Source organism: Lissotriton vulgaris, chromosome 6, assembly GCF_964263255.1.
Source record: "Lissotriton vulgaris chromosome 6, aLisVul1.2, whole genome shotgun sequence".
NCBI lineage: Eukaryota > Metazoa > Chordata > Amphibia > Caudata > Salamandridae > Lissotriton > Lissotriton vulgaris.
The window spans coordinates 1,746,502,427-1,746,515,773 of record NC_141694.1 but is presented as its reverse complement, the minus strand read 5'-3'; the positions used below and the strand labels follow the sequence as shown (position 1 = coordinate 1,746,515,773).

Genomic DNA, 13,347 nt, shown 5'->3' with positions numbered 1-13,347 from the left:
AGAGGCTTCGGTGAAGACCTGAGTATATTAACCTTATCATAAAAAAATAGCCTTGTTGCAATGGACTTCATAAGGGGGTATAAGAAAAAAGAGCTAATGAAAAACAAGGGTAAGCACAGTCTGGTAGAACAGGAATCAGGAGCAGGGATACAAGACAAAAGTGATTGTTCACTGTAGACTTATTTTGGAGGCACCATTACATCAATATGGGATGCAGCCGCTATGCATGCAGGAAACACCAATGCAATAATAAAAATTAGAATTTATCCAGAAATGTAAATGCGAACAAATGACGAGAACCACTGAAGAAATTCCACCTAATATAATTTGTTATGTTTTGCACGTAAGTAAATCAAATGCTCAGACGGTGTGGAAGTGAGGATCGTGTGATCCAGGATGCGTGTAGTATGGTAGAGGAGGTACCAGTGTCCCCTCATGGCAATTCCTGGCTCGACAATGAGGAATTCTACCCAAATCGCTAATGGATGTGCCAACTAGTTGCCACAAAACCAAGAATGTACGAACAGAGCAGGGGTACAATTCGCACTCTCGATCCAAAAATTATTGAAATATCTGAGGCCCAAAACGAAGGGGCATGGAGAGCAGCCTTTGTGTGGCCCATATGATTTCATCACTGCCGTCTTTACTTGAGAGAGAAGTCGGGTCCAATAGTCTAAGATTTAACAATCTAGTAACATGACGTAATAAGGGCATACATGTCTTAATGATATAAGTTAGATCAGAAGTGTGGTCCTCTGTAAACATTTGGTAACACAGATAAGGCACATCAGTGGCAAAATGGTAGACCTTGCTACTGATGAAGGGTGTTTTTTGGGCCCTGGGTGTCTGATAGGATTTCACGCTTTACTTATTTTTTTCTCTCTGACCAGTTGGTTTCTAAACTGATCTGAACTTCCCAGACACAAACATCATATTTTTACCAACGTATTCCTGTTGTTGCTGCCTCAAGGTTGGTGTTTGATCAACGGCCTGGCCTAAGGGCTTGCGGCACAATGTTCAGCAGCAGTCCGTCGTGCCAGAAAGGTGTTTCAGTCTTTGTACTATAAATAAAGATATAAGAAAACACATTGATCTTGGCCACGGAGGAAAGAGTGGTAGCTAATTAAACAGGCTATTGAGGAGAACTGCCACAGTTGTGATGTGGGTTGTGAGAGCTCACACTCCATCCAAACTGAGGTCAAGAACACAACCTGTCCTCCAGGATATCCTTGGAGCACTCATGTCATGTTATTGTATAAGGGTTTGTGAAGCATTTCTCCCACTCTTGAGAGTGTTAAGGCCTTGTAGATGTTGGACGGAACCTATAAACCAGGAGGCTAAGTGCAGGTTTAATGGGCAAAGAGACATGGTTTCAGTTTTCCCAAACTCCAGTTCAGTTTGTTCTACTTTCAGGCTGAAAGGTATATATACCTTTCTAGGTTTGACTGCCAGGGCACAAAAGGCACTAACACTAGCTCTGGAATGTGAGATTGCAGTCATTCTGAGAGGCAAACTGAACAAATGTTATATATGATATGAAAGAACATAGATGAGAAATGTATTTCCGAATCAGGATGGGCTGCTATTGTGGACGGCCCTTTGACAGCATAAGTGATCTTTTGTGTTTTTCTCCTAGGCCAGTTCATTCAAGACTTAGTGGGTGACAAAGTTTAATGAATTGGATTGATGCTATTAAAAAAGAAAATCCTTGCAAAGGATTTTATATACCAGAGTCGGACAGACACAGGCATGTGCTCACTTGTGTTGCATTTATTTACAGCCGACACAGGCGAAGAATGACCACTCTCACATGCTCTGACCACCCCCATGTCACGTGGGCTCAAATGAGAATGCAGAGTGGGTGAGACCTGGCCAACAATACCTCAAGGGACTCCATGGACGTGATTGTAGGTCACGAAGAAGTTGTTTGCAAGAGATGAAAACACAGTCTGGGAATGACACTGGTGCAGACCAGCAAGGTTATGTTTATGTGAGATTTCTGCAGATTACACCATGTCTCCCAATGGATACTTTTTAAAACTTAGGGGCATATTATCAAGGGGGTTTATCTCCGCTTTTTTGGCTTTAAAAGCCAAGAAAGCGGAGATAAAATTATCTCCCTATTACCAAGCTGTCGCTAACACCAGTTAGTGACAGCTAAAAGGAGATAGCGACCATCTTGGGCCCCGCTTTGCATGTCAGTGATATTTATCACTAATGAGATGCAAAGTGGGCGTGCCAAGATGTTAGAGACTGGAAACAGTCGCTAACATCGCTATCTCCATTTACCAACTTTTGGAGATATTCGCGCTAAGCGCGAATATCTCCAAAAGCTAACACCTGCCCTGAGCAGTTCTTAGCCATGTTATCCAATGGGAGGTGGATAACATGGCTAAGAGCATTTGCTCGATAATGCATGAATATCGCTGACTTTTCAGCGATATTCATGCATTGCGGCCGTTTTTTATCGCATTTGCGATAAACCTTGCTAATAGCAAGGTTTATCTGCGATAAAAATCGCCGATGTGCAGCGATAATTTTTGTCTCTAAACAAGTTAGAGACAAAAATTATCGCTAGTTGTTGATAATATGCCCCCTATTTCTCACCCTGGCAGTACCCAATTCCGCCGTTCGGAACATCAATTTCCACAAAAAAGTAAGGAATCTCCAGACACAATTGATTGGCTCCTTCTACACCTAACAAAACACTGGCCAGAGAACACATTTAAAGTCCCTTCAGCTTTAGAACGGGTCATTGATTTCTTGGTTCTCTTTAGGTATCTCGTGAAGCAAGTGACAGCGACTTCCATACCCCAAACATTCCAGTCTCTTAGATATCTCCCAAAACCTAACCCTTTTTGTACCAAGCGCGCATATGTAATCTCAGTAAACCATGTCAAGCGTAGAGTCCTGCAGTAGAGCGTTCTGCGTAGAGTCCTGCAGTAGAGCGTTCTGCGTAGAGTCCTGCAGTAGAGCGTTCTGCGTAGAGTCCTGCAGTAGAGCATTCTGTGGACACCGCTGACATATTTATATGTGTAGCGTAATCAAAGTCCTGGCTTAAAGAGAGTCCAGACGAGCAGAACCCTCTGGCATTTACAAAAACTTGGCACACTGTTGCAGAGTCTGGCTTGGTGCACATAAATAACACTGGAATCGTATCAACTCAGCTTTTAGTAGGATTGTAAAAATAACATTAATGAGCTGTATTAGAAAGTGTTTTTAAAACAATGCACAGTAGCAACCACTTGGGTAGGTTACATCGTCCAGCTCTTCATCCACAGAGTTGTGAAAATGAAAGACATTTACAGTAATTTAGAAACTGCAGTTCATTAACTTTCGATCATTAAGAAATGTAGTCCTAATGCATACCACAATGGAAAAGCCACTGCAGGTTAGGAGGAGCAAAAGGCTGACAAAAAAACACACCTTGAATCAACAGGGTAAAGCCATCAATGAATGTCAATATTTGAGCCGCTTTAGTGAACCTGTGACAAATGTTTCAGTCGTTTTTGATCTTCTTCAGAACAGTATACCAGTGTCATTCCTTTTTGGTGTGCAGCGCATGGACAACATACTGTGCTTTTAGTTAAAGACAAGAGTGGGCCATATGATTGCTGTTTAAGGACTGGTAGATTCCAACTATTGCAGTGTTAAATTAATATAGCAGATGCTCATAGCAGCTGGGTGTCCTAGGGGGGACAAATCACAAAACACCATTGGAATTAAACTCTTATCGTCATGTATGTAATAAGAGGCTCGAGGTGGGATTTAGTCTGAAGCTGGGATCCACTAGACTTTCCACTAGAGGCTAATGTGTGGGACTTCCAGTCTGCAGCAAGTTCTGATAGCCAGACTGGAATAACAGCAACAGGTGAAAGGTAGACATATGACAAAGTCTAATGTTGCAAGGTGGGCAGCGTGCTGCTTTGCAGTTACTTTGAGGTTCACCTGTGTGTAATGTGTTCACAAGTGGACCATGATGCCTGGGGGTTTCACTATGGCTCAGTACCATCCCACTCACACCTGAAACACAGCATTCAGGGCTGTAATATGGGAATATCTGAAAGAAAAGTTTGTAGAAAAACGAGTATCAGCTCACAGCTTAATGCCCATGTGTGAGAAAGTGAATTATTAAGATGGATAACCTTTCTTTCAGTTCATTAAAACCATAAAGGGATTTAACAGTACAGTGAAAAGAAAGAAACAGCACTAGAGGGAGCAGAATAAAATATAGATGTGCCAGCAGTAAATGTACGAAAAACAAACCGAAGACTTTACACAGCTTAAAAGATTAAAAACTTCAGATAGCTGAAATCCATACAAGATCCGAGGCCAATACACAGATTTAAAACCTCAAATAATAGATCACCATAAAAGAAAATATCCTTAAAATGCTACTAATATAGTATCAACTCAGAATAGATTGGTTGAAAAGAATAGGAGGCATGATAACTGCATACACATATAAAATGCCTCACACTGTCTCAGACAACTGCACAAAAGAGCGCGAACGTGGATCAGTGGAACCAGATACTTTAAAGTCTAAGGGCCCGATGTAGGTAATCCCAGATTACCGATTCTTAAATACCGAATCATACCGATTCGGTATTTAACACATATCACATCAACACCAACGAGTTCACTCGAATGAACCTTTTGCCAGACGGAGTAGGCTCTGAACACGACGGCTGGGCTTCATCCTGGCCATGTGCACTGTGGGAAGACAGGGGAGCAGAGACCACTTCATCCATAGGCAGCATCTCTGGGTGCAGGGGGTACCCTCTTGCCAGGCCCAGTGCTGAAAGCAAAGGGCAGCTGACCCTGGGACCTACTTTAACTCTGGTCGGGGGGCTGTGGTATATGTCATTAGCAATAAAAGCTTGGATCATTCCTGCAAACAGCATGGCCTTGTAATGTTCTTTGCAATAAAGATGGTGCCTCAGGGCTCAGGCTATTTGGACTAACGGCATGAAGTTTAGAAAACACAAACACATGAAGTACACTAAAAGCTCTTATAGCAGCAGAACTTTACCTTATGCAGTATCACTTACTCCCTCCTATTGCTAGGTGTTTACACCCTCCTCTTGCTAGGTGTTTACACCCTTCTATTGTTAGGTGTTTACACCCTCATATTGCTAGGTGCTTACAACCTCATACTGCTAGGTGTTTACACCCTCCTATTTCTTGGTGTTTACACCCTCCTATTGCTAGGTGTTTACACCCTCCTATTGCTTGGTGTTTACACCCTCCTATTGCTAGGTGTTTACACCCTCCTATTGCTAGGTGTTTACACCCTCCTATTGCTAGGTGTTTACACCCTTCTATTGCTTGGTGTTTACACCCTCCTATTGCTAGGTGTTTACACCCTCCTATTGCTAGGTGTTTACACCCTCCTATTGCTATGTGTTTACACCCTCTTATTGCTAGGTGTTTACAGTGTCGAGAAGCAATTTTGGAAAGAATGAAATTACCTGACATGTCGAGTGTCTCGAATGGCTCGATCACTGGGGATCCGCTCACTCTCTCGCTGATTGAACGCGTAGAGTTTGTAAGGGTCTTCTCCGGCCCGCCATTTCTGTGCACTTAGGTACCGCCTCTCTTCAAACTGGTCCCAGAGATCATCCCAGTCAACATCCGTGCCCTGCGCATAGGAAAGGACAGTCAGGGCGGTCAGTTAATCTTCAACAGTGTTCGCTCACTATAAAACATCAGTCACCAAGAGCTCTTTCATCTAAACCTATGGCCTAATGTCAAGCTACAAGCTCAAGTGGCAACATGGCACTGCACAATAACTGCCCAACTTTTACTACAAATCACTTTAGGAAATCCCACGAAGAAAGGGCAGATATTTTTAAAAACATTTCTTCCAAACTAAAACAATGTAACTTGATCTTTCACTTGATTCGCTAAAATAAGTCGCAGCTACAGTAGCACACTAAAGAACAACATGATTGCAATCAAGAAAGGTGCAACAGTTTTCCATACTTCAGTCAAAAATGCATTTATCCTGCTCAAGCACTGCTAACAATGAAAAAAGTACCCGAAGTTCATTCTCCTGTGCCCCCTGCCCTTTTTCCACACATCTCCGTGCCTGCTATGCCTGGGCCACCCCTTTGCATCCACACACGCAACCAAGCCCTGCTTAACACCTTGAAGTGCAGCATCCACCCCACCCTGACACCTCCTACTCAACACCTGCACAGTTGTCAGACACACCATTAAAGTCTGGGATTTCCTGCACAACCTATCCATGGATCTTCCCTTCATTAGGTTGCACCCAACACCCACAACCACCGTTCGCAGTGGCCATCTCTCCTGGCTACAAGATTTCAAGACAGGGCAAACCTGGAGGAGGACTAGCCATCAACTATAAAGAAAATATTCAACGCTCCATCACTTCGGTAAACCCCAGTGACCATCTCGATAACCTTCCTTCCAAACTCAACATTTCAAGCAAATCCAACCTGGGAAGGGCCTGGCTCTACAGATTTCCTGGACCCAGACACAACTTCAGAAACACCATGGGGGACTTCATCACCCCACTGGTGCTTGACTTCAGCTCCTTAATCCCCTTCAATTACCTTAACGTTTACCTGGAGGACCACAATGACCCAAAGACCAACAAACTCCTGGAATATGTGTACACACTCAGTGAAGGACCCCACCCACATCACCGGACATCTCCTCCACCCTCTTTTTGCAGACTTCTCTGAAATCACAGAGGACAAGCTCATTCCACTCTCTAATCCAATCCAACCTCCACCTACCATGGAATTATGGAACTACACTCACTAAAACCACCCAACACAACTGGAACAAGATCCCAGAGGAAATCTGAATTATAAACCTGCTGCCCACCATATCTAGATGACCTCTCCTAATCTATCACCAGCTTTAACTCCTGGATCACCTCCTGCGCAGACACCATGGCCCTGCTAGGAATAATCATAACCCAAAGGAGTAGATCGCAAGCAAACTGCACACAAATGACCTACATCCTTCATAAAACAATGAACACAGCTGGAATGCTAATAGTGACACACCACAACAACAATGACAGACACGTGTACAGATCAGCCTTCGGGGTTGAAGACCAACATCACAGACCCACCAATCAGATTGAAAACAGCTCCAACAACTCTAAATAAATGTTTTCGATAGTGAAGGAATTCACGCCTCTTGCAACTGGCTCCACGACAGGTACTTCCTCAAATGATCTATTAACCTAGCCCTCACAGAAGTTTAGCAGTAAAATCAGCACCATACACAACATACCAACTGGATTTTCCTACCCTTGCTGCCCTCCAACCAGACAAAATGAACACGATGGAAAACACATTGAACCTGCTGGCCTATCATTACTTCCCTGGAAACCACCAACACCATGAACTCCATCTACTTGGGAGCATCACAGGATGCTTGGGCAGGCTTCATCATCACCAAAGGACTAAAACCCATCAGCACTGTCCTTTGATACTCTGTCATCACTGTCACCTTCCCATATGCCAGGAAACATGCCACCATCTTATTTCAACTGAAAAGAAATTCTGTGGATGCTGAGACACTGGCAAACTACAGACCCATCTCCTTGCTACTTTACACACCAAACGTCCTGGAAACACTTGTCAACAAATGACTGTTGGCTGAGTCCCTTAACAACAACCACCTCCTGGACCTTTCCCAATACGGATTTTAGCCCAACTACAGCACTGAATCTATCCTCATTACCGCCACCGATGACATCAGACGTATCATGAACAAGGCAGACACACTGCCACTCATCCTCCTGGACTTCTCTGCCACTTTCACCACAGTCTCCCACCACATAGTCATCCAATGCCTCCACGAATATGGAATACTCTGACCCACATTCCAATATATCAGATCCTTCCTCTCTGTACGCACCTAGTCATTCAACCTGCCCCCATAACCACCTCTGCCTTCAACTTGCTCGGTGGCATCCCCCAAGGCACTTCACTCACCCGAATATACTACAATGTCTATTTGGCCCTGCTCTCCAACAACGTCTGAGCTCGCTGACTCAGCATCATCTTGTACGCCCCTGAGACCTAAATTTTGGTCTCCCTCTCTGATGATACCTCCAACACTCAGAAGATATCTGTGAACTGCAGGTCCAAAGTCAGAAACTGGATGAAGGCCAAATGCTACAAGCATCCAACTAGATGGAGGTAGTATTCTTTGAAAAAGACACCTCTCTCCGATCCTTGGCCAAGAACCTAGAGATCTTGATTGACAATCACATCTTGATGATGAGCCAGGTTATCACAGTCACCTCCTCCGCCTCCCACACGCTCAAACTTCTCAGGAAAATATTCAGGGTGGGGGGAACCTGCTCAACACCTGAAGAACTGTCACTCAAGCCCTGATCGCCAGCAAGCTGGACTATGGAAATGCGTTCCAAGTCAGCTTCAACACACATCTGAACTACAGGCTCTAGGTCACAGCAGCCATGCTTGCGCTCAAACTCCTTTAAAAACCTCCACTTACTCATCTTTCACAAAGTGCCTTCATAAAACTCTTCAAGCATAAATACAAGGCTATACACAATCAAATACCTGACCCACTGCATCAGCTTCCACACACTGACCAGACGCCTTCCCTCTGCCAGCATCCTGCTTGCCCATATGACCCACTTCTGAAGAACCGCGGTTGCTCATTTTCATACCTGGCTCATAAAGCCGGAAATGACCTTCCTCTTCATAACAGAGCCACCAGCTCAATCCTAGCGTTCAGTGAACAGCTGAAAACCTAGTTATTCTAATAGGCTCTAGTTAGGGCAGCACCTTCCTTCCCAAGTCAACAGGACATCATCGTGGGTGATATGCGTGCCATACAAATACACATAACATAAAATGACACAGAGAGGCGACCCAAGGTTGCTGCCTTATATTGACTTAAGATTTATATGCTCCAGCTAGCATTCCAAAATAATTAAGCCACAGATACAAATTATCCATACAACACTATCAGCATTAAGCTACTGAGGAGTGTGAATATTTGAAAGAATTGGCCACTAATGTTTCAAACTTTTATGTACTTGTGTCGACCTTCTTCAGGATAGAAAAATATTTCCATCTGTTTCTGATTTACCCATTATTCAACATTACAGTTTATCATCTGATTTTTTTTGTAAGTACGGAAATTACCAACTACAGCAACGTGACGGTTCCAATAATTGGCCAGTCCATAAGACAAAATTGGAATCAATATACTCTCACCATGCATTTATAAGGAGGCGAGGAGTGTGATTTCCTCTCTCAGTGGAATTTAATCGACTTTACTGGAGCCCAATGTAAGTAACGTTCATTCTGCAGCAAGTGCTGTCAACCAGTTTTGAATAAAATGAGGAGACGAGAGGATCAAGTCATCTTTTCCATGACATGAGATTTAGTGTCAAGAAGATATGAGTGTCTTTCCAAAACATAAGCGCAGACGAGTCTCCCATGATTCTGTCTAATGTATGTGTTCACAGTCAATAAGTTAGTCAAAAAACTTTCACTGTATTGTCTTTCAAAAGTATCTATATAACAAATTGACCTATAATGGGCAGCTACTGTGGTATTTATTGACTCTACCTAGGTCAGACATTTAAGTGTTCGCCTCACCTTTGCATGGCCCAGCACACAGACCAGTCATCCTGCAAGCCTCGAAGGTGGGGCAGACCCACCTGCCTTCACCGCTGCAGCCTGCTTCCCTACTAGACACGCTTGTGACAGCAACTTGCACGGAGGGCGCCCCTCTCACCCTCATCATGATTGTCTCAGTGACAGCCTCCTGATCGCTCCAGTGGACACACCTGCTCCTCCCTGAGTGCCAAACATCCCTCCAGTTGTCACCTATGCCCGATCACCTCATCCGCTCTCCTGTTCTCTGTGGGGCCCTGCCACTATGTAGTGCCACCACAATCTGCCCTGCCAGCCTGAGGATCCCCAGCCACACTGCGCCACACCTGCTCCTCCACTGCATCACCTCCAGGGCCGATATCAGTCCTCCATAGCAGCTCGCACGTCCTAGTGGGCACCGAATAGGGTGGCCACTAGTCCCCACGCTTCCTGCTCCCACTGAGAGTACTACGCAGCCTACCTACACCTTGTCAGCAAAGGTATATGTGACTTGTGAGCGGCTGTTGCCCCAGTATGACATCCACCCATGCCCTGGAGGCTTTTGTTTGTTAAGGCCCCCTGCCAATGCAAGCTGCATGATGGAAAGCCTGGCTGGAACTCCTCAAGATATATTTTGAGTTCATGGACATTGAGGATGGCAGGAAGCGTCCCCTGCTTTTTCACCTGGGCGGTCCGATGTGCATAAGATCCCCAAAAACCAAAGCGGGCCTGCCGCACACGTACACAACACTCAAGAACGCCATCTCTGCTAACATTGAACATTTTGCAAACCCTGACTATGAATACTTCCTCCTCCACCAGCCGCGGCAGAAACTGGATGAATAAGTAGATGTATTTCTTATTTGCTTGAAAGAGCTGGTGAGCACTTGCACCCTGCCAGATGAAGAGGATGGGCACAGTTCATCCAGGCTCATCTGTACAAGTTAGAGAACACATTTTGCAGTAGCCCAACATGTTGATGTGGATCATCCTTTCCCTAAGCCGGTCAAAAGAACTCTCCAAAGCAAGGGCAGCCCACATGGACACAGCAACGCAATTGCCCATCAGGGAAGAGCCTGTCAATGGCATCCACAAGGAGACCCAGAAGTTGAAGCCAGAGACATCCAAATCCAAGCCGACCCCGCAGATCAAGCTGACTGCCCAGCGCAAGACTAGAAATATGCCACATGCGGGAAACTGAATTATTTTTCCAAAGTGTGGTGCTCCACCCAGAGATAGTAGGCAATCCAGCCAAAACAGAGGGTCCGCACTGGCCACATGTACCCGACACATTGACAGAAAAAAACATGAACGACTGGGAGCAAGAAGTGGTCCACGGTGTGTATCCATCAAATCACATTGTACAAATCCCCAGTCTCACCCATGTGCCTCCTCTAAGTCCAAGGCCAGCCGATCACCGCTCTGACTGACACAGGGGCCACAATCAACCTCACGGCCGCAGACCTGTACCACAACCTACCTGCAATGCCTGCCCTTCGCTCCACCAAAGTCAAGGTCTATGCTTTTGGTAACCGCTCACCACTGCAGCTTGCAGGAGTCTTTCACACTGAAGTCACCCTTCATACAAACCCTGCAAAAACCCCAACGTCTATGTTTCCCAGGAAGGTGCTGGTTTCCTTCTAAGCTGCCAAAGTACCCAGATCTCAAACTGATGAGAATCGCTTTCACCATTCACGCCTGGGATATCAATAAATGTACACAATAATTTGCCCCCCTATTTGACGACATATTGTCTCTCAAGGGCAAAGCTGTCCACCTGCACATCGACAAGTCAATTGCACCCGTAGCACTCTGCCACCAGCAGAAAGCATATAATCTCCACCCCTAAATGTTGCAAGAGCTGAGACACCTCAAAGAACCAGTATTACTGACAAGGTGACAGGGCCTACTCCATGGGTCTCCCCTATCGTAGTAGCTAAAAAAATACCAATCAAGTGACATGCAGATCTGTCTCAACATGAGAGCACCTAACCTGGCCATCAAACGAGAACGTCACCTGACACCCACCGTTGATGACATCATTGGGGAGATCTTTAGCTTGAAGCGGTTCTCTCCAAAATGGGCCTCAGGTCAGACTACTTCCAGATACCGTTACACCCAGACTCACATTCCATAACAACCTTTTCCACCCACGTGGGTCTCTGGAGATATACCCAACTGAACTTTGGCATATGTAGTGCTACCTAGGTCTTCCACACATGATCAAGGAGGTGTTAACCAGTATCTCTAGGATGCCAATCATGAGTGATGACATCTTGGTACACGCCCCAACTTTGGACAGGCCTTTTACCTATCTCCGGGCAGTGTTTGCTAAGCTGAGGGATCACAGTTTAGCACTTCACAGAGAAAAGTGTAAGTATCTGACAAAGAGCATCAGCTTTTTTGGCTTCTAGCTCTCTGATCGTGGCATAGGGCCTGACCCTGCAAAGGTGAAAGACATTCAAGATGCTTCAGGTCCCACCTCAGTATCAGTTTCCCTAACATGGTGACTTACTGTTGACGGTTCATGAAGAATCTGTTGTACATCTCAGGCCCCCGGCAAACTCACCAAGTCCACCAGCCTGTGCATGTGGGGAGTGGAGCAAGTGCAACTTTTTTACAACACAAAAGAATCATTTATCCGCTCATACGACCTTAGCATATTTCGACCCAAGGAAAGATTCTCAGCTAGCAGTGGACACCTGCCGTGCCGGACTGGGAGCTGTAGTGTCCCAGTGTCTGAATTGTGGGGATTGGGAACGAGTTGCCGGTGCAAGCCGAATGCTCACGCCCATCAAACAACAGTAATCACAAATAGATAGCAAGGCCATCACAATTCACTGAGGGTGGTGCCATGTCTAAATGTACTTGTGTGCCACCCTTTCCCCCTCTACACTATCCATATGCAGTAATTCCATTATTCAGGGGTTAGCCATCTAAACCACCGCAGAGAATCAAGAAGTGGATTCTGCAGTGATAAGAGTTCAACTTTACCATAGATTACTGGCCAGGCACTTGCAACTTGCAGACTTCTTGTCACACCAAGCTCGGCCAGCTACCCCCTATGAAAGTCAAGGAAGTACAGGACACCGAAGAGTATGTCCGCCTCCTTGTTATGCAGTCCAAGCCAATCCCCATGTACCTGTCTGACATTGTGGAGGCCATGGAATGAGATGACTGCTTACAGATTGCCATTAAAGGAGTATTAACTCATGACTGAAGCAGTCTTCTCTGCCATTCTACCCATTGCACCAAAGAAGCGAAGATGACACTGTAATACTTGCATCATATTAGTGTAGAAATCTTGGTGACAGCCGAAACCTGTCTCATGCAAGGGCCTCCGCTAGTCCTCCCCACTAGCTTGAGACACTGAGCCACTCACCTAACTCACGGGGACCACCAAGGAGTGGTAAAACCCAAAAACAGGCTTAGAAGCAAAGTCTGGTTCCCTGGCCTATATAAACAAGTTGAAGAAGTTGTTAGAGACAGCCCCGCCTGCCAGGCAGTTAGGCCAACCAGAAGCCCAAGAACCCATCATTACGGAGGAAGGTCCCACCGTCCCGCAGTAGCTCAGATTTTGGCAGCCTAAGTGACGGCTTGCACATGCTTATTCACATAGATTGCTTTTCATGGAACCCGGAAGTGGATATGGTGCCAAACACATCAGTATTGGAATGCATCCAGGAAGTAGAGAAAATCATGGCCAGGATGATCGAGGAAATCT

At 45.4% G+C, this 13,347-nt stretch overlaps 1 protein-coding gene across 3 annotated transcripts in view; it reads right to left on the bottom strand.

Annotated features, from left to right (window-relative positions):
* The window catches only part of GALNT14 (polypeptide N-acetylgalactosaminyltransferase 14), a 1,224,485-nt gene that overhangs the window by 823,620 nt on the left and 387,518 nt on the right, over window positions 1–13,347 (bottom strand). For all 3 annotated transcript variants that reach the window (XM_086927980.1, XM_086927979.1, XM_086927981.1), the window contains exon 2: window positions 5,472–5,641. In XM_086927980.1, the coding sequence (XP_086784106.1) occupies window positions 5,472–5,641 (170 nt within the window). The remainder of the gene's footprint in view (window positions 1–5,471; window positions 5,642–13,347) is intronic.